Here is a 21,744-nt window from a genome sequence, read left to right on the forward strand (position 1 = left end):
GACATTAATATTCCCATTTTTAAGGGAGGAATGTAGAGCTGAATGATACTGAGTCATCTGTCCCAGGATTTGTGCCCAAGCCTGTCTGCTTCCAAGGTTCACTGTAATAACTACTACATTTAATTGTCTCCAGAAACTCTCTGCTAGACCTCATTTGGTTTCATCAATCTTTCTCTAGGAGTTCTGTTTCCATAAGGTACTCCAACAACTATAACAAGTAACAAATACAATATATTAAAAAGCCTCAAACAACAACCAAAATGCATTATAAATTACATTCTGTAAGAATAAAAGGGATTGGCCAGGCATAGTATCTCATGTCTGCAATCCCAGCACTTTGGGAGGCCGAGGCGGGTGGATCACTTGAGGTCAGGAGTTTGAGACCAGCCTGACCAACATGGCGAAACCCCGTCTCTACTAAAAATACAAAAATCAGCCAGGTGTGGTGGTGGGCGCCTGTAATCCCAGCTACTCAGTAGGCTGAGGCAGGAGAATTGCTTGAACCAGGGAGGCAGAGGTTGCAGTGAGTGACCCGAGATCGCACCACTGCATTCCAGCCTGGGCAACAGAGTGACACTCCATCTCGGGGAAAAAAAAAAAAAAAAAAAAAAAAAAATAAAAGGGATTGTTTTCGATAACATTCACACTTTATTGGTATACAAAGCATTTAATCAAAAGAATGTACCAGATGCATAAGGAGGAAAGTCTATAAGCTCTCCCTCCTTCAGCTTTCTAGCCTCCTATTTGTATTTTACTGTGTAGTCAAAAATCACTTGTATTCTATTATAAGTAATGAAATATAGAGAATACTTAGCAAATAAGTCATCAGAGTGTTCCTCACCTGGTAGAAAGCACTTGATGAGCAGCACTGTAAGCTTTGATCCACATTCAACATTCAGCAAATGGTATAGGACCATTATTATGTATAAAATACTCAATGATAGATGAAATATACATATGCCCATGGAGGGAGAACTAATGAGAGGGGAAGAAAGGTGGAAAGAGAAACAGACCTCTCATAATATGGCAGGAGATTCTAAGTGCTTAAGCAGATGATACAAACAATAAATACTACAGCAGCTCAGAGGAGTTAGCTTTAAGTTTGGATGATGTAAGAAAAAAGTTTTGTAGAGGTGGAGAGGTTTGAGCTGTGCCACAAAGGATGACTTTGGATAGGCAGAGAGAAGGAAGAAGTATGAGAGAGGAATGACATGAGAAAAGGTTCAGAGGCAGGAAAGCATAAATTTCTTGCAGGGAGTATAAACAGTCCACACTAACTGGGGGTAAAGTTTGTGTGTCAGGCAATGGTGGGAGATTATCAGGGAAAAGATAGCTGGAAACAGGTGTTGAGGGCCTTGAATCCCGAGTTAAAAACATCTGAGTTTCTTCTACTTGCTACCAGGAGCTACTGAGAGTTCAAAGTGCAACAATACAATGAAAGCAGGGCTTTCGAATGGATTGACTGGGAAGAAGACCGGAGGCAAGGAGACCAGTAAGGCATCAGTTGCATTGCTGAGTGAGAAATGATAAAGACTGAGCCAATGGAGAAGGAGAAATAGACAGGATTTGGTGACTAATGGAAAGGAGGAGAGATTTGTTTATCCATGTTTCTTTTCTTCAAAAGAACGGAGCATTCACTTCAGAATCCCATTTATCTGAAAGTAAGAGAAAAGACCCAATATCACTTCTCTATTCTGAAAGTTGTCAACTTTGAAGTATGGAATTAAGGACAAGGAGATTGAGAATCCAAATAGGAAGCGCTGACACCCATTTGAAAAATCTCTTGTTAAATCTCTAGTTTATCTCTTCAAAGGGAAGTGGTCTTTTTGGAGGCTCTCACCATCGTTAGCTTTTAGTTCATCAGGTAGACAAATGAGGAATGTTACCTAGTTCACATATACATATGCACATACACCCAGATTCTAAAGCCAGATAATTTTTAAAGGTCTCAGAAACTGCTTCAATACCAGCCTCTTGTTGACATTAATCTTACAGGGCTACAGTACTACTAAATAAACTCTTCAGTAATAACCAACAAAGGATTGTGAAGAAATGCTAAGGTGATAAGGGAATGTAATCGTCATCCAGACCAACCCACTTTGTTTTATAGGAGAATCTAAGACCAGGCAAGTTATTTTTCCTTTTAATCAGAAAATACAACTGGTACTGAAATCCAGGTCTCCTCCCTTAAGAATAATGTTCTTGGCCAGGGGTGGTGGCTCACGCCTGTAATCCCAGCACTTTGGGAGGCCGAGGTGGGTGGATCACGAGGTCAGGAGATCAAGACCATCCTGGCTAACAAGGTGAAACCCCGTCTCTACTAAAAATACAAAAAATTAGCCAGGCATGGTGGCGGGCGCCTGTAGTCCCAGCTACTCAGGAGGCTGAGGCAGGAGAATGGCGTGAACCTGGGAGGCAGAGCTTGCAGTGAACGAGATCGCGCCACTGCACTCCAGCCTGGGCAGCAGAGTGAGACTCCGTCTCGAAAAAAAAAAAAAAAAAAAAAAAGAAGAAGAAGAAGAAGAAAAAGAATGATGTTCTTACTGGGTATGACAGTGCATGCCTAAATTCCCAGCTACTTGGGAGGCTGAGGCAGGAGGGTCACTTAAACCCGAGAGTTCAAGACCAGCCTGGGCAACAAAACGAGATCCCATTTCTAAGAAAAGAAAAATAATAATGTTATTTTTTCAGGGTCCTTTACTTCAGCTTCAGTGGTTCCATTCTAGGAAATGTTTAGATGCTAACAATGTGGCTGCATTGTCTCCAGCTATATCTTTCTCTTCTGTTCATATCTTTGAGAAGAAAACGCAACAGAAGAGGACCTCTAGGATGAGGTAGGGTTCCCATTCTAACGCAGTGAAGTAAGACCACTAGTTAAAGTCAGCCACCCAGTAGCCCAGAAGAGCACAGTGAGATTGAGATGTTAAGACAGTAGAACAGAGTGCCAACCTGCCCTTGTCCCTATTATCCACTATTTGATGCATTTGAAGAGTAACAGTGACTCTGGCTCTAAGATGTTAGAGAAAAGCAGTCATTGCTATTATGTCACAGGCAATGATGGCAGTGGAGAAAAAGCAATGGTTTCAAGGAAGGGGCAGATATGGATTTACTATGAACCCAGTGAAATTTAAACTTCACTAACTTGAACCATTCCACATCCTGGGAATTTTGTATTAACAATTTTGTATTTTTTTCCTTAAAGAGGTTTCCCCAAATTGTATAAGCTTAGGCTCTACAAAATCCCTAAGAATTCAGTGTGCTAAAGAGTCTAGTACCTTCTAGAAATGCCACAAAAATGTCAGTTTTAATAAACTTGTAATAGTTTATTAGCTATTACAAGTCCAAATGACTCTCTTCGGCCCTTCTTTCCAAAATATATCAGTAAGATTTCTAGAAGGCGAAGAGATTGTGTTGAAATCTTTACAAACTAAGTAATAGACCTTCCTTCCACACCAATATTTAAGATTTTCATCCTTTTGGTTCATTATTGAATCTAGTCAAACAGTTTCTATAGAAATTTTATTTCTGAATAACACATACAATGTAATAAGCAATTACAAATGAGATGTTGACATAGAGTTATTTTGCAGATTATGTTGCATGTTCATGACTTGAAAACATTAGATAGAGGTAAAAACCATGAACATCTTTGTTTCTATTTAGACGGATATTTATCTTTATTTGTGAGATATGACCACTATGGTTTTACTTTAAAACCACAAATAAAGTTTTAACAATGGGCATTTTTCTTGTTGAGAGGTCTGTGGTCAGACTGAACATCTCTCGGAACCTGATTAGATCCTGAGGTTTTCAAATTCAATATTCAGCAAATATAGATCATTTCTTTGGCCAAAAGAAATAATTAAGAACTTCAGAGCTAATGCAACTCTCCTGAGCCTGCTTCTGTTTTTTTGGATGACATGATAATCAGACAGCCTCTTCTGGTGTTGCTTCTCACCACGTTTGAAATTGAGACAGCATAAATCACACACAATCTTTTGAAACTCTAGGTGACATTGCTTTAGGTTTTTATATCAGCAAAGCCTTCATTTTCTAGTACTCAACTTATGGGAATTTTATATATTATTAAATGTTTTCCTTTTCCTCACTCCCAATTATCCTGATCCAGAAAAGTAGACACATGGTCATTATGTGAAGACGAAGGAACATTGAATAGTTAATTATACAACAGCCAGAACTGTCCACAGTAAATTCATCCTTGTAATAGATTTCTGGAGGGTAAATTAGCATATTTAGTTAGAAATCTTGTAAAATAGAAATGGGATTGTTTGAGTAGCTGCAGTTTACATAGTAACCTCACACTTCATGGAGATCTGACTCAAAATAACACAAGGCTCAAAAAAATGGGAAAAGGAATGCTCTGTAAATGATCCACATTGCCTAGGTAACTCCACTGACAAGATGTATTTGATAGTGTCTAAAATCCTCTTTTCCTGTATAAACACAGTGTCACTGTAATCCTAGAGAGTACATTTGCTTTCTCTTAGAACCTAACTCCCTTCAAATGATAGGTCTAAAATAAAATATGCAGAAGTCATTAAATTGTAGCATTTTCATTGCTGGGAGGGACCTCCAGAGGTCACCTAGTTCATCCCGATCTCCAGCCAGGACTCTTCCTAATACTGAATATAGCTGTACAGTGATCTGCATTAAGAAAGCTTTTAAAGATCCCTGGGGTTGGGCAAAAAATAGCTAATATTGGCCTGATTCATAGAACAGCATTATACGAATGTCATAATAGCCACCCTCATCAAGAAAGACATCCATCAGGGCTAAGTGCTAGTGCTCGCTTCAGAAGGAAAAGCTTTATTTTCTCAGAGAAAATGGTGGTAGATTAAGGAAATGACCAAGCATGTTGGTATTTTGTTGTTGTTGTTGTTTAGGTGTACATTTAAATGCTTATCAAAAAGGAAACATTGTCATGTCAAAGACCACTGCAGGGAAGCCCAGAGGTGGCTGTAAGCAAGCAGATCACAAGTCCTTTAACAAGTTCTTTCAAATAGCAGCAGAGCTCAGAGGGGGGCTGTTGTTTCAAACAAGATTCAATTAGCATCAAGTTATTGAAGGGCAGATGGGGAAACATAAGAATAATATTGACAGACCTGCTTTTTAAGCAATATCTTTTCCCTCTAATCAGCTGAGTTTGTTAGAGCTGATTATTTCTTCAACTCCACTCAATTATAGGTGCAAAGAATGAGAACTTCAGTGTAACTCCAATTTTCTAAGAGAACTACTCACATTGCTGTTTTATAGAAAAGGTAATCTTTCACAGTTGCTTAGATTTAAAGCATTATGCTGGAATCTAGAAATATAGCTAAAAGAGCTGAGGTTCTTATCTGAATTATTTGGGCCTTTAAGCCTTTCTGTTGAACTAAAGAAAGAACTTAAAGATACAGCTGTAAAATGAGGAAAATAACCTACTCCCCAAAATTGTCTCAAGTATCCACTTGATTCTGTGTGTTTATGTTGCATCTTTTTCTCATATTTCTGCAAGGTTATATAAACTCTAGTCAACTATGAATGCCTCCATGATGAGAAATGGGAGGTTGGGTGGAAATAGATTAGAGAATAGGTTTTGTGGTTTTTTTAAACCACATACTCTCTTGTCAACTTTCAAATTTTGTGCTTGTACCTCTTCCAAAGAATTCATTTGAAAATATTTCATTTTTGAAATCAGAAAGGCACTGTCTGTGCTCTCTCAGCCAGATACTCAGTCTGGGTTACAGGAAGTAGAAATTTGTGACTACTAGCCTTTCCCAGCCTTCTTTGCAACTCTTGACTTTGGAAATGGGAATTCAGCCACTGAGAACTTTTTGATGTGCAGCTGCCTTTCTCAGGGAACACTAACCAAGAAACAAAGTCTTCAGGTCACCTTTCCTCTTCCTTTTGTGAGGACAGAAGACAAAAAGTACAAGATCTCCCTGAAGTGTCTCCTTGGCTTTACAACATTCCACAGTAGGCACCTAACACTTGAGTTAATGTGCAGACTACACACCTACCATAAAACTAGGACACTCAAGGCAAGGAAAGTATTTCCATAGTTACTTGGACATTTGGCAGAGTAGTTTTCTCTCTTAAACTACTGAGATAATTGTCCATAACTTGCTGGGCATGTACACAACCTGTAGGAAGTATTATTTTTAAAAGTTATCCACTGGGCGCCGTGGCTCACGTTTGTAATTCTAGCACTTTGGGAGGCCGCGGTGGGCGGATCACCTGAGGTCAGGAGTTCGAGACCAGCCTGGCCAACATGGTGAAACCCCCATCTCTACTAAAAAAAATACAAAAAATTAGCTGGGCGTGGTGGCTTATGCCTGTAATCCCAGCTACTAGGGAGGCTGAGGCAGGAGAATCACTTGAACCTGGGAGGCAGAGGTTGTGGTGAGCCAAGATTGTGCCACTGCAGTCCAGCCTGGGCAACAGAGCAAGACTCCATCTCAAAATAAATAAATAAATAAATAAAGTTATCAACATAAACAAATTCTCATAGCAGAATCAAGAAAATTCAAATACAGGAAACTGAATCAACTTTAAAGAAAGAGAATCATGATTAAAGAATGTAAGAAAAGCAGACAGCAGCAGATTCTACAATTTTTATTACAAAAAAAAAACCCTTTACATGCTATGACATTAAATGTCACTTACAAGGTCACTGCAAGCAAATCGTTTTTAAAAATATACATACTGTATATATTTACATTCAAGTTTGATAATATTTGTCAAGATATAGTTCAGATTCTACTCTTTACCCACTCTGTGGATTTCTTTATCTAGTAACTAAACAGCGATTGTATCATCACTCAGGCACATAGAGAGGTAGAAACCGCTTTTTAAAGGAAAAAAAAAAATGGAGTGCAAATGTGAAGATCATTGAAGCAGCTTAGCTACATCAAGGAGACCCTAACTAGCTTTGGTCATCTCAAAAAGCTGAATATATGTAGCCTTGTCCTTTAAATTAAAACCAGAAAAACTTTGGGCAGGCGCTCTTCTGAGCACATCAGAGTGCTGACAGAACTCAGCAGCTAATGGTCTGCCACTCTGCAACGAGAATTGCATATGACTAAGTGAGGCAAAGATAGCAGCAGAGCTGGGCTGGCAACTGGGCACCTTTTCCCTGATAAGACACAAATCATAACCAAACAAGTGGCTTACAAGACAGCCAATTAATATCTGGACATACAGTCTGGGATTCAGAAGCCAACTAAAGTACTTCATTTCCCAAGTGAAACCCCTATTCATTTCTGTTCTCCCACCTCCATCCCAAACTGAGCTCCTAAGTCTAGATAGGGGTGGGGGTGACCTGGGACTTCTGCAGGCCACAGTTTTTCGGTCCCAAGTCCCGGCCTCACGAAGGCTCTTGGGACTGAGAAGGGCTGCCGGGGTTCTTGATAAACTTGGTGGGGGTTGTTCCAGAGAGGGGAAGTTGGAGGGTAGCCACAGGAATGGCCGTGGCCAGAAGCCCTTCTCGTTCCCTTTTCTTCTGTTTCATCCTGCGGTTCTGGAACCAGATTTTGACTTGCGTGTCATTCAGTTGCAAGCAGTTGGCTATCTCGATGCGTCGGGCTCGAGTTAAGTACTTATTGAAATGAAACTCTTTTTCCAGTTCTGTCAGTTGCTTGGTGCTGAAATTCGTGCGGATCGCGCTGGACGGGTTAGCGGTCCCATACTGGGCGAGTTTGCCTGCAACGTAAAGACAGGGCGTCAGCCAGGCCAGAGGCCGGGGACAGAACGTGGGTGAGCAGTGGAGCTAGTTAGAATCAAAGTCCCAGCGCAGCCCTCCTGGGTTCCTAGCAACACAGTTTGTGCCAGGAGAAATTTCACGGAGAGCTCCTTCCTGAAATTTTCTCAATGCCTGGCACATTTTCCGAGTCAGTACTCGAGGCAGACTCAATGGAATTCGCCCAGGAACGCGTCTTCTCCACAAAACCCAAACCGCTGTCTGGAGAGGCAGCGGCACCACGCTCCCCCCGCATTTCCGCGAGGGAGCCTCCGTCCCCAACCCCAGGTGACCCCATCCAAGCCCGCGGACTTACTTTTCTTAGAGGCGTTCCTCTTCACTTTCATCCACTCGAACGTGCTGAAGGCGGCGGGGAGGCCGGAGGCGGGAGAGACGGACTTGGGGTAGGTGCCTGGGGCCGGGGATGCGGTCTGGAAAGCACCAGGGTGGCCGTCGGCTGGCTCTTTGAGACACGCCGGGAAGGGGCCGGGCTCGCCGAAGGCCGCGTAATCCACCTGGCCGCTGAGGAGGAATGAGCCGCCGCCCGAGAAGACGGCCGAGGTGGCGTAGTGGACGTGAGCCCCGCCGTCGTCTGCCGCCCGCCCCAGCACGCCCGGGAAGTCGTACGCGGGCCCGGGCCCCAGGAAGCCGTAGTCCGTGCCCGCCCCTGCCGCGGCAGGTGCCGCACCCGGTTCGTAGCTCCCCTCCAGGGTGCACTGCGCGTACTGGGGCGCGGCCGGAGGCGGTGCCGGCGGCCGCGCGGGGGTGGCCGGGGGCGAAGGCGAGGGTCGGGCGGCGGCCAGGGGCAGACAGCTGACAAAGGCGCCGTCGCCGCTGCCCCGGGAGAAGGCTGGCTGCAGAGCCACGGGCCGGACGTCGGAGCGGGAGAACTTGGGTGCCAAGCTGAGCACGTCGCCGCCGACCCCGCCGCCGCTGCTGCACGACACGTACTCCAGGTAAGAGCTCATGGTTCCGACCCCACCTTCCTGAGGGCGCAGGCCCGGGCCGGAGTGCGGAGCCGGGCAGAGGCTGGGCAGGACCGCCGCCGTCTGCGCCGCTCCGCCAGCCCTCTCTACCCGAGCTGCCCTCGCCGAGCCATGGCGAGTGTGCCGGAGGTAAACAGTGGCCTAATATACCGACGGGGGCAGCCACGTGGCGCTGGCCGGCCAATGGGCGGCCTCCCCGCACGGCCCGGGTCCCGACTGGCGCGCCGCTCCCCGCGCCTGCCCCGCAGCCAACTTAGCCAAAGCAGCCCAGGGCCGCCGCCCAGCGTCCCGGAGCCTTGAGGAGAGCCGTCGCGACCCGGGGTTGCCTGGGCAAGGGCGGGGCGAGAGTGCAGAATGCCTTCTCTTGGACAGGTATTGGGCGAGGTGGGGGGAGAAAGGCAGGATTGGCCGCTTGGGTGAGGGTGAGGGGATGCAGGGTCGCGAGCCGCTTCTGCTCTGGATCGTGGGGGACAAGTCCCTCGGGGGCTGACTGTGGGCGTCGCGGCGTGGAAAAGGTTAAACGGGAGCGTGACTCTCGGGCGGTGGAGACTGCTCCTCGCCTACCTCCAGGACAGGTAAAGTTATTCTTCTTCCCCTCTTCTGAGTCCTCTGCGCTTTCGGTTTGCTTGGCACTGATGTTATCCCTCTTCTAAACCTAGAGCAGATGTTTGGTTTTTTCCTTTCTTCCCCCTTTCCTATGACTCATGGAACTACATTTTATGCTGAGTGCCGTGTGCCTAGGGCGGGACAAAATTTTCACTTTTTGACTAGGCTTCCTTTTAACGTGACTTTGCAGCTTTGTTATCCCTCGCAATTTGTGGTGGCGTGATGAGGACCAGTGTTGTAGTGCCAGGTTTTGATAAAGTTTCTGCCTTATGGGGTAGTTTAGCAGATTTTCCCCTCCGGCTGGGTTGTTGGAATAAAGAATCCAGAGTCGTGGTGAAACACTCCTTGTGCTCCTATCTGGAAGGCTGGCACAGGCACCCGTGCGGCGCTTGCTTTCACTGAGGAGCTTGTCTGGAGGGCGCAAAGGCTTCCCGGGGACGGGTGAGATCTCAGAGGTTTGGATGGACTTGTACCTCGAAGCAATTAGAGCTTCTGCTCCATCAGATAAGTGCTGCATCGTCTCTTGCGAGTGAAATTTGAGGGCTCACAATGTTAATGGGCTCACGTCTTTCCCTTGATAATATGGTTTTGTGTACTGAGTGTAGAGAGACGGGAAATAAAAGTGCAATTGGCACAGGCAATGAAGAGTAGAAAGGTTACAAAGACCAGCTTTACATTGACAAACTTTCCAATTTCCTATAGTATTTCTTTTAATGTTCCCTTTTTGGGGGACTGTAGGAAAATTACAAATTAGATAAATAGAGGTTGTTTACGCACAGTAGTTATGAAAGATGGTGGTTTCCTAAAACCCTGTGTGAATAAAGACTCTAAAGAGTCTACTCAAAGCTTATATCAAGTGCCCTTGAAAACTTAATCTATTACAGCCTCTAAGTTATGGTAACCGAGGTTTTATTATTGTTTTACTGATCCACTTGTCATAAAAGAACGATTGAGCTGTTGCCTAAAATTCCACTCTGAGGAAGTTTTTAGAATAGGAGCCATCACAGCCCAGGAAGCCAGTTCCTTCCAGGGTTGTGGACTTGTGGATAAACAAAGCCCTACCAAAATGTGAACTACTGATGGACCTGAAGTTGCTGCAAGATAGGGGAGGGGTGTCCCCAGGTTGAGGGGAGCCGGTAGAGGGTGGATGCCTAGGAATGAGCACAAAGTTAAAGAGATCTGTGGTTCCTGCACTGCTGGAGTTCTTGAGTTTGATTGGAAATGGAATACCTGGGCTGAAACAAGCCCTTCAATCTTGATTTTGCTATTTCAGTTTTGTGCTATAGCCAGTCAGATGACAAAGGTCGTAAATATTTATTTATTTATTTATTTATTTATTTATTTATTTATTTATTCGTGCAGTGGCGTGATCTCGGCTCACTGCAAGCTCCACCTTCCCGGTTCACGCCATTCTCCTGCCTCAGTCTCCTGAGTAGCTGGGACTACAGGTGTCCACCACCACGCCTGGCTAATTTTTTGAATTTTTAGTAGAGACAGGGTTTCACCCTGTTAGCCAGAATGGTTTTGATCTCTTGACCTGCTGATCCACCCGCCTCAGCCTCCCAAAGTGCTGGGATTACAGGCGTGAGCCACTGCACCCGGCCCTAAATAATTTTTTTTTTTTTTCAGACGGAGTCTCGCGCTGTCACCCAGGCTGGAGTGCAGTGGCCGGATCTCAGCTCACTGCAAGCTCCGCCTCCCGGGTTCACGCCATTCTCCTGCCTCAGCCTCCCGAGTAGCTGGGACTACAGGCGCCCGCCACCTCACCCGGCTAATGTTTTGTATTTTTTAGTAGAGACAGGGTTTCACCGTGTTAACCAGCATGGTCTCGATCTCCTGACCTCGTGATCCGCCCGTCTCGGCCTCCCAAAGTGCTGGGATTACAGGCTTGAGCCACCGCGCCCGGCCTAAATAATTTTTAAGAAGAGAAAAATAAAAGTTCTTCCCTAGCACCCCAGTTAGAAAATGATAGAGCTCCTCAGCACTAGCTCTATAAATGTAGACACGTTTCTTCACTGCTCTCCTGTGCCATTTATGCAAAAGTAACAGCAAATAAGATGCTGCTGAGTTCACAATGCCCCCTCCTCCACCTCTGACTAGATTTTAATAGCCAGTTTTTACCTGCAAGATGTCCCAGCTCTCACAGTGTTCCCTCAAATGGTACTTATCCTATCACATCTTCTAAGCCTAGAGGCCCCATGGATCAAGAAGGTAGGATGGCTTTGTAAACCTCTTTGGGGAAGACATCCAGCCAGCTGCAACCCAGGGTTTAGGGCAGAAAAGTCAGCCTGACTGTCTGGCAAGTCTGACCAAAACCCCTCAAATTAAGGGCCTTTTCTCTAAGGTTCCAGAAAAATCAGGCTGCCTAGGTGTCCTGGCAGCTTTCATGGCAACAAAGACTAAGTTTTTCCTGCTGGGCATTTGGGGCAAAGGGTGGGTCCTTCCTGATATAATTAGGCCTTGACTTTGATGCACCCATGAGCTATCCACACTAGCTCCATCAGGTAAAATTTTGGAGATTTAGCCTTTCCGAGGGAAGAAAGTGTCCTAAAAAAGAATGAAGTTTTAAAAAATACTGTTTTGTTTTGTTTTCACAACCGTGGGTGAGAGCGAGGGAGAGGTGTTCAATATTTGTTCAGACCCAATAGCATTTCTCTGATAATCGCATGCAGAAAACTACATTCTGTTCGGGCGCGGTTGTTCCTGCCTGTAATCCCAGCACATTGGGAGGCTGAGGTGGGTGGATCACGAGGTCAGGAGATCAAGACCAGCCTGGCTAACATGGTGAAACCCCATCTCTACTAAAAAATAAAAACAAAAATAAAAAATTAGTGGCACATGCCTGTAGTCCCAGCTACTTGGGAGGCTGAGGCAGGAGAATCGCTTGAACCCAGGAGGTGGAGGTTACAGTAAGCTGAGATCACACCACTGAACTCCAGCCTGGGTGACAGAGCAAGACTCTGTCTCAAAAAAAAAAAAAAAAAAAAAAAAGAAAGAAAAAGAAAAAGCTATATTCTGTTCACCCTTCTCTCCACTCCCTTAATCTCCAAATCCTTGGCATATCCCACACCTTGGGGCTTAGAGTTGGCATCTTCATTCTTGGACTGGTTCTTGACTTGCTCAGGTTGGAAGTCAAGACTCTAGTCATCTCATACTCAAATTCAACAGATGTTTGACAAGGATTTACTATGTAATGACGTTTTATTAGGAGAAAGTTAGGCTAGGGAAAAGACATTCTCAAACCAAAGGAGCTAGAGATTCATTTCTGACACAGGTTGTAGCTATACTATAAATCTACTCTAGAGGAATCTTAATGTATAATTATCTAAGGAGAAGTTGGAAGATATTATTGGGGAAATGTAGAAAGATGTGAATATAGCATATTTTGAGTAACATTAAAGTTTGTCTCTTAGATGTTCACAAAGTATGGGAGAAATGTCTTACTAATTTTATTACTTGTCAAGCCATGAATTCCCCAGGGTCACTTGCCCTGCTGGGTCCTGGTGCTGAGTTCTCCACAGGAGGTGACAGCAGAGGGGCCTGACTACCAGCTTGTGTTTGATGTCGGAATGCTTTGAAATCTCTCCCATCCTACTCACCACAGCAGCCACCCCCTACCCACTCCCTATCCCTTTCATGACTACCTTTCTCTCCCTTTCTAATAACTAGCCTCTTTTCTGCAGACAGAAGTGATAGAGGGTGGCAGTCTGGTTTTCTGTGTGTTTATTTTATTTTATTTTTGAGATGGAGTCTCGATTTGTCACCCAGGCTGGAGTGCAGTGACACGATACTGGCTCACTGCAACCTCCGCCTCCTGGGTTCAAGCGATTGTTGTGCCTCAGCCTCCCGAGTTGCTGGGACTATAGGCGCACGCCACCACACCCGGCTAATTTTTATATTCTTAGTAGAGACAGGGTTTTGCCATGTTGGCCAGGCTGGTCTCGAACTCCTGACCTCAAGTCATCTACTCACCTCAGCCTCCCAAAGTACAGGGATTACTTCTGTGTATTTGAAGTTGTTTTCAAGAAGCTCCGGGTAAGCCCTCTAGACAATTCCCACTATGTTACTGCTTGGAGGCACTTGACCACTTTGAAACTCTTGGCTTCCTAACCCCAAGTCACAGAAAATCTTGTTTGTTGGGGTAAAAAAGAGTGGGTGTCTTTTTTTTCTTAAGCCACATTAAGAGAAAGTGCAGATTAAGATGCAGTTCTCTGTAGCATCCCTCAGTCAGCCTAGGATGGAGGTAGGGATGCAAAGGAGTCCTAAGGACAAGAATTCTAAACCTTTTGGAAATCTGACAATGTGACCTTCCCTGAGGAAAACCATTTAAAGTGCTGTGCCTTTCCCTGAGAATTTTGTGAATGAAAGGCTCACTGGTCAAGCCAGTGACTGACATATGGAGGCATTCAAAAGTGTTTGTTGGACATAAGCAGAGTGGACAGAATGGTGTGTCTTTACCATGACTAATACTGGCTGAAGGATATCTTTAGATTGTTGCCTCCCAAAACCACATCAGGTGGGTAGAAATCACCATAGAATCTTGTTTAAAAGTTCAGGTTTCTTGGGTCACCCCCAGAGACTTTTACTTAATAGTCTGACTCCGAAATGTTTTTTTAATTTTTAATTTTTTTGTAGAGATGAAGTCTTGCCATGTTGGCCAGGCTGGTCTTGAACTCTTGGGCTCAAGTGATTCACCCACCTCAGCCTCCCAAAGTGCTAGGATTGCAGGCATAAGCCACTGTGCCTGGCCTAGGAATCCTTTTTTTTTTTTTTTTTTTTTTTTTTTTTTTGTGATGATGATCCTAAGGCAAGATTTTTTGGAACCACACTTTGAAAAATTATGCTGTAGGAGTTGGGGTGGGAGGGGGCAGGGTGGGAATAAAGGAGATGTTCCTGTGGGAGGGACCATGAATGATGAGAGGTCATGGCTAGCTGGTACATGAGTATACCTAAAAAGTATCCAGAGGTTTGTTGGGTTGTAGAGGTCAATGTCAAGGTAAAACTTAAGTCTACTTGGGCTGAAGTTCTAGAACATATCCTTAAGAAGTGGTCAGTTGGAAGTTTCCCAAGTTTTGCTGACCAATTCGTGCTTTGCAGAGACTGGGCTCACTTCTGCTTCTTGCCGCTTCCCTACCTTGGCTTTGATTATGCCAGGGGTGTTGGAAGAGAAAGAGATTTGTGTCTCCCAGTCTCTTCAGAGAAAATTTAGAGTGGTTCTGAGGCAATGGGAAGAAGGAAGGAGTGAGAATGGGCATCTGAAGAGAGAGGACTCAGCCTTTTTTTTCTTCCATCTCTCAAATTGTCTGGAATATGCCTTTGAGTCCCAGGGATCCAGAGGGGGCCAAATGTCCCTTAGCCTAAGCGATAACTCTATCCCTGGCTAAAGGCTGACCTTTCACAGCCTAAGATGTCAAAGCTAGAAAACACCTTCCAGATAAGCTACATCAAACCCCTAATTTTAGAGAGGAAGTCACTTTACTCAGAGGTTAAAAGAGGTTAAAAGCCATCCTGCAAAAAATGGAACCACCTTGGGTCTCATGACTTTCCACAGTCTATTGCCTCTTCACAGTCGGCAAAGAGGAAGAGGTATAGTAGCCACTCCTTGGCATTGTGGCAGGCCTTGATCCCAAGCAAGCAGAGCAGCGTTCAAGGAGGTGCACTCATTTCCGAGAGGCCCCACAGTCAGTGGCTCTGAGAAGCCTGCTCTTCTGCCAGACTTCTGTAGCCTCATATTGAGTCCTCCTAGAAGAGAGGGTAGAGACAGACCTGGGACCCCACCACCAAGCAAGAGTAAAGAATCCCCTTATTATCGTTGAAGTAGATCAGCATCAGGGCCCCAGGGGAACAAAACAACAGGTATCCCAAGATTAATTTTGCTGGATAGAACAAGTATAAATAAGGACACATATGAACACACACAGGCACACCCAGGTTACTTGTACTAACCATTTTTTGTTGTTGTTGTTCCTTTATTATTTTACTCAAGGTGAGTTCCATTTCTTTTTAATGGCATTGTTTTGTTTTGTAACTTTTATTTTAAGTTCAGGGGTACATGTGCAGGTTTGTTACATAGATAAACATGTGTCATGAGGGTTTGTTGTACAGATTATTTCATCACCCAGGTATTAAGCCTAGTACCCATTAGTTATTTTTCCTGATCTTCTCCCTACCCCCATCCTCTGCTCTGTTCCTTTATTATTATTATTATTATTTTTAATTTTTATGAGACAGAGTCTTGCTCTGTTGCCCAGGCTGGAGGGCAGTGGCGTGATCTTGGCTCACTGCAACCTCCACCCCCTGGGTTCAAGCGATTCTCCTGCCTCAGCCTCTGGGTAGCTGGGACTACAGATGCGCACCACCACACCCACCTGAGTTTTGTATTTTTAGTAGAGATGGGGTTTTACCATGTTGGCCAGGCTGGTCTCGAACTCCTGACCTCAGGTGATCCACTTGCCTCAGCCTCCCAGAGTGCTGGGATTATAGGCAAGAGCCATTGTGCCCGGCCTCTTTTATTTTTTCGAAAGGGTAATAAATTTAAATGTGCCTGCTTCAAGATTCAAAGGGTACAAAGGGGTATACAGTGAAAAGTCCTCCTCCCACTCTTGTTCCCAGCTACCTAGTTACCCTTCACATAAGCAACCAACTTGTATATCTTTCCAGAGACACTTTTTACTAGCATCATTTTTATGTGTGTATGTGTGTACTCCACAGATTTTTACACAAATGGTAGCATGCTAGGCAGACTTTTTTGCACCATGCTTTCCCCCCATTGTATCTTTCATACCATTCCATATATATCCACACATAACTTCCTGGATTTGTTGTTGTTGTTGTTGTTGTTTGAGACAGGGTCTGACTGTGTCACTGAGGCTGGAGTACAGTGGTGCAATCATGGCTCCCTGCAGCCTCAACTTTCTCGGGGCTCAGGTCATCCTCCCCACCTCACCCTTCTGAGTAGCTGAGATTACAGGCATGCACAAGCATGTCCAGCTAATTTTTGTATTTTTTGTAGAGATAAGGTTTCATCTCTACAAAACCAGGCTGGTCTCAAACTCCTGGGCTTGAGTGATCTGCCAGCCTTGGCTTCCCGAAGTGCTGGGATTACAGATGTGAGCCCCAGCATCTGGCCCTGGTTTACTTTTATAACTTCATACTGTTCTACTATATACACCTGCCACAGTGCATTTAGCCATTCCCTATCGATGGGCATATAGCTTGTTTTCAACCTTTTGCTATTACAAACACATGGTCAAGCTTTTACCTATTAGAAAAATTTGTAGAAGTGAAATGATTTAGTCAAAAGGTATGTGCACTGTCAGTTTTAATACATTTCTCCACAGAAATAAATTAATTTACACCTCTATCAGCAATATATGAGAGTTCCTGTCTCCTTATGCCTTTGCCGAGTCAATGGGATGTTGAAGTTTTTATGTTTGCCAATCTGATAAGTGAAAAATAATACCTTTTACTTATCCTTATAACATCTCCCAAAATATCTCTCTTCCTTATCTTGAGCCTTTCATGATTCTGTATTACAAATGATAATACTAACATAGAAAAGATAAACAACTTGCTGTAATCATGCCCAGTGTAAATGGCCAAAGTCAGATGTTCAACACTCTTCCCTATACTACACCATTCCACACAGGGCTCAAGGAGGTTCAGAAAAGAGTAGGTGGCTTCAAGCATTCCCTGAAAGACACATGATATTTAAAGAAAAAAAATAATAAAAGCATGGAAGCTTTCTGACATCTGCTAAAAGACCTCTTCTTTAGTGGTTTGATACCAATAACACATTTCTGCATGAATCATCCAGCGAATACTGCTCTTGAAGGAGAAGGCTCTGATTAGCAATTTGATCTGACCTAGTCCTAAACATTAGCTTGGATTCAATATCTAGGAAGCAGTAGGATGTTGTTGTTTTTAATTTCTCTAAGACATTTCTCACTTGACACCCAGGATCTAAGTATTCATCAGCACGGTGTGAGTGCAGGTGTGTTTTTCCTAGGTTTTAGCTTTATATAGAACACTCACTTGGACCTGGTGAAGATACCAATACCTAACACACATTCCCATACAACTCTAATGATAAACCTATGAGGTAGATATCTTTATTGACTCTTTCACTGGTGAAACTGAAGTCCAGAAAGATTAAGTGGGTTGCTTAGGGCCACACAGTATATCAGTAGCAAAGCAGAAAATACAATGTAGACTGCAACTGAACTCAATAGATTCCTTGCAAAGCCTTCTCTTCTTCCTCCTCTATTCATTTTAGGGAATGACGTGACTCAGTCCTTCAAATCTAGAGGTTACCATCCACAACTCCTCTTTTACTCATCCAGTTGATCACTAAGCCCTGTGAATTCTACCTCTAAATGTCTTTTCTCTTCAGTCTTGTTACTTTAGTTCATGTATCTGCTGTGTTGTTGCAGTCGCTTCCTATTTTGTTCTTCTTGCCTCCTACCTCTCCTTTCTCTAATCAGACACAGCATCCCTGAGCTAGCTTCAAAATACATAACTTCACATCCCAGCTTAAAACCTGCAGTGGCTCCCCACTCTCTACAGAGTACGTCCAGACTCCTTCACATGAGCCCTGTGCAACCTCTCTTTTTAGCCAGGATGACCACACTCCAAAGTACTCTCCTTGTTCCGAGTCCAGACTTTGCTTTTTCCTCCTTCTTTCCTTTTGCATGAGTTGTCCTCTCTACCTGGTATGGCCTTCCCTTCTTGACCTGAAAAACGCTTATGCTTCAGGAGCCTGAATTCACCTCCTCTGAAACTGTTTTTTTGACATTGTAGTACTATTAGTGGCTCCTTTTTTATTAGAGGAACATTTTGACCACACCTCTGTTATAGCACCTGTCATATTGTTTTAGGATTATTTCTCTTCCCTACTAGATTGAAGGGCACACACCATCAGTGACTCGTCTTTGTATCCCAGAGCCCAGCACAGTGTGCATAGGAGCTGTTTACTAGGAATTGGTGAAAGGCAAGGAGGAGAAACAGACTGAACCAAGGACAGCAGGACCAGTAGTTTCATTGCTCAGTGAGTTCAGGACACTGTGTGAGGCTTAATACTTCATCTTATATCTATCTGAAGCAAGATGATAGAACATTTTTCCAAGCAAGTTAATTTTCCACCCAAGAGGATGAAGGGAGAGAAGCCTGAAGGAAGAGAGGGCAAAGCTAAGGCTTTCTGTCCTTCAGGGACTCTTTCCTGTGGGCTGAGGTAACACATTTAGTAACTTCAGAAACATTTCAGCTGATGTCCCCAAGCAAAAAAGGGTAAAAGGGGAACTAGGCTGGAACTTTGTTAGGATTTACAAAGAGAACAGTATGACCACTCCAGAAGGGTTATAAAAGTGCTCCACCACTAACTCCACCAAACCTTCCTGCTGTAAACAGCTCTAATCCTAGGGACTACCCTCAGAAACTTGCTGTCTATCCCTTTAGGGTGTTCTTAAAATAAGCCGGAAAGAATGGAGGTAAAAATACTGGAGTGTTTCCTCCACACTGGAAAGGAGAGGTGAGTCATATCATTGTGATTGGTGTTTTAAGTATATTTTTATTGTTATGTTAAATGGCATTCAAGTTTAGCTTCAAGTTCAACAGCAGTCTTAGCCTACCTCCTCCCACACAAATACTCCTGCCAGTAAATAGGCACTCTTAAATAAAACAGTGCCTGCGAGAACCTTCTGACCCATTGAAATTAGTCTTGCCCTGCCTTCTGAGGTGGATTCGTTCCTCTCTAGGTGTAGAGCGGTATTTAAGGGTGACACTCGGGCACGCAGGAGGTGTGGCAGGGGACGGGGAATGCAGGGTCACTGTAGGTCAGGGACGGATGTAGGTGCAAGCGCGTTGGGAGGGCCCTGGGCTCCCTGGGAAGTCCGAGGGCAGGCGGCAGGGCTGGCAGGTGGCAGTGCTGGCCCCCAACGTGAGGCGGTGACGGCGGGCCCTGTGCCCAGGCCCTGCGCTGTGGACCACTGTCCCGGCTGCGCAGCTCCCCAGCAGGCCCCGGGCTCAGGTCGCGCCTTCAGTTAGCGCTCAGCCTGCGCGCCTGCCTCTCCTCCGCTGCGGTTGCTGGTCGGATCCCAGCTGGCCCAGACATGCTCTGAAGTAGGAGGAACCGCTGTCGAGCGAAGAGTGCACACTGGGTGATTGATGAACTCTTAATAGAACTAACCTCTCCCGCCCCCCACCCTAGACACACACAGAGAAATCCTCCACCCCAGCCCCTTCTCCAGTCCTCCTCGCGGGCGAGAGGGGACGCGGCCGCCAGCCGGTAGGGTGATTAACTCACCGTCTGTCTTTGCAAAAGTGCTCCAGGTGGATCAGGAGCACCCGCCCACCCCTCCCGCAGCCTGGCCGCTTGCGGAGGCGCGGAGAGCGCGGAGCGAGCGCGCGCGTCACATGGCGGCGCGGACCTTTGTGCCGCGCGCCCGCCAGACCGCCCAAGAGGCGGCGGCTATTGTTCCCCGCCGGGGCCCGGGGCGCCCTGAAAAGGGGTCCACGCCAACCCCCTCCCCAGCGTGTCCTCAGGTCCAAGGACGGGTGGGGCTTCCTTTGTGTGTTCTCTGGAAGGGGCTGGGATGGCATCGTTGCTGCCCCAAGGGGTAACCGAGGGGGGTTGAGGGAAGATGGTACCAGCTCCCTAGAGCTCAACTCACCAGACCTACTCTTCGGCTCGGCCCTTGCAGAGGAGGTGGAGAGGGGTATGGTATTTGTAGGGCAGCGCTGTAAACAATGGAGCCATCAAAAGGCATTCTACCAGCCTCCTCACCAACCACGCACATTCCTGGCCCAACAAGCCCTCCTGGCCTGGTTTTGAGCCCTGCTTCCCAGGTAAAAACACTCTGTACCAGAACTCTCCATGTATTCTGGTTTAAATTAGGATTTAAATTCTTCTGGCCCTTACTAACGTTAAAACACAGCTTTTATGATTCTCCAGATAGTCTTTCCTTAAAATAATCCAGGAACCAATCAGGACATTTTGCCCAAGATCTAGGACAGGAAGACTCATGCAGTAACTCCTGCCTTACAGATCTGGGGGCCCTTCACCTGCCTCTGCTACTGCAAATGATTGGATATTCATCTGCCTTGGCTTTTCCCTCATGTGTGGAAATAATTTTGTTCACTCTGTTTCATGCTGGACCTGGCCTGAAAATGGGCCCTTATGTTGTCTTTGCACTTTCCAACTTGCCAAGGTAGGTGTGAAACCTGAGGGAAGTTTTTAGGAATAGGCTTTAGGCCAGGTACTTAATTGCATTTGTTCCTAACCTTGGACTCCAAAGATAAGGGCATTTGTAGCTGGAGTGGAAAACAAGGGAACATGAGAACTAAGATTTCGTCCTCTGTGATGATACTCATCATTCACTATCCTTCTTCTCCAGCATCACCAGTGCAGAAAGTGCAGAATATGTACCCAATTTTTTTTTTTTTTTTTTTGAGATAGAGTTTCACTCTTGTTGCCCAGGCTGGAGTGCAATGGTGTGATCTCAGCTCACTGCAACCTTGCCTCCCAGGTACAAACGATTCTCCTGTCTCAGCCTCCCAATATACCCAATCTTTCTCCTTCCTATCCAGGCCTTCTGCAAGAGAGATCTAAGAACCAGCCCTCAAAGATAGTAATACGGGCTTAGCTAGTGACAACCCAGTCTCAGCTCCCTGTTCCCAAAGTGTCTAGGAATAGGGCCACTCACCCAAGCCCTACATATATACTCTCTCTGGGAAGTTGCAGTGCCTTGAAGTGATCAGGCCATAGGCCTGTGAAGACTGGGGTCGTCCATGTCCCTTCCTGCCTGCTCACAAACTTCTGTTCTTCCTATTCTTTTCTTTCAGTTTCTGAAAGAAGGACCAAAGTAATGCCAAGAACTCCCAGATGAAGAGGACCTTCCTTAGACCTGTAACAGATTCACTACTTGACTTCAGAGGGAAGTTTCAGCTAATTCTCAGGAAAAGGTCAAAACAGGCCTGTGACTGTCCCTCCAATACTGAAGGTATAAACAAGCTTCTGGCTCCCCCAGGTCAAGCAGAGGAACACTTTTTATTAGAATGAAGGGTTACTTCTTTGTTATTCAAACACACACCCACACACATCCTCTTTAGTCTCCCTAATGAAAAACCTCAACAGATGGACAGCCTGAGCTCCCAAGTCCTCAGGCTGAGAAGATGCACACTTCACTCAAGGGCCAGTGGGCTGGTACAGACTAGGGAAGGGAAAAGGGACAAAGGCTGCTAGTATAGGTAATCACTATCTTTTAATACTCCTAACACACAGAAATTCGAAAAATCTTGTTCAGCAAGGTTAGCAGCCTCTGGAGCCTCAGAAACTAATTTGGCTGATGTGTCTCTGATAGGGAGCTTGGGGCTGAACCAAGGGGAAACGTTCTCCTCCTATATTCTCTCCTCTCTCTC

General features: G+C 45.3%; 1 protein-coding gene and 1 long non-coding RNA gene across 2 annotated transcripts; both read right to left on the minus strand.

Annotated features, from left to right (window-relative positions):
* Positions 1 to 6,599: 6,599 nt before the first annotated feature.
* On the minus strand, positions 6,600 to 8,929 carry HOXD1 (homeobox D1). Its single transcript, XM_050751802.1, has 2 exons — positions 8,055 to 8,929; positions 6,600 to 7,701 (listed from the first exon to the last, which is right to left on the minus strand). The coding sequence occupies exons 1-2, from the start codon at positions 8,704 to 8,706 to the stop codon at positions 7,367 to 7,369; spliced, it is 987 nt and encodes a 328-aa protein (XP_050607759.1). The 5' UTR covers positions 8,707 to 8,929; the 3' UTR covers positions 6,600 to 7,366.
* A 9,946-nt stretch (positions 8,930 to 18,875) lies between these two features.
* Positions 18,876 to 19,718, minus strand: LOC126932717 (uncharacterized). The gene is made up of 2 exons (XR_007718287.1): positions 19,631 to 19,718; positions 18,876 to 19,459 (listed from the first exon to the last, which is right to left on the minus strand). It is a non-coding gene; the product is annotated as an uncharacterized LOC126932717 (long non-coding RNA).
* Positions 19,719 to 21,744: the final 2,026 nt, after the last annotated feature.

This window comes from Macaca thibetana, chromosome 12 (assembly GCF_024542745.1).
Source record: "Macaca thibetana thibetana isolate TM-01 chromosome 12, ASM2454274v1, whole genome shotgun sequence".
Lineage (NCBI taxonomy): Eukaryota > Metazoa > Chordata > Mammalia > Primates > Cercopithecidae > Macaca > Macaca thibetana.

Coding starts and splice junctions, on each gene's coding strand:
- HOXD1 (XM_050751802.1), bottom strand. CDS start 8,706: ATGAGCTCTTACCTGGAGTACGTGTCGTGCAGCAGCGGCGGCGGGGTC. Junction 7,702..8,054: donor GAGGAACGCCTCTAAGAAAA/GTAAGTCCGCGG, acceptor TTTACGTTGCAG/GCAAACTCGCCCAGTATGGG.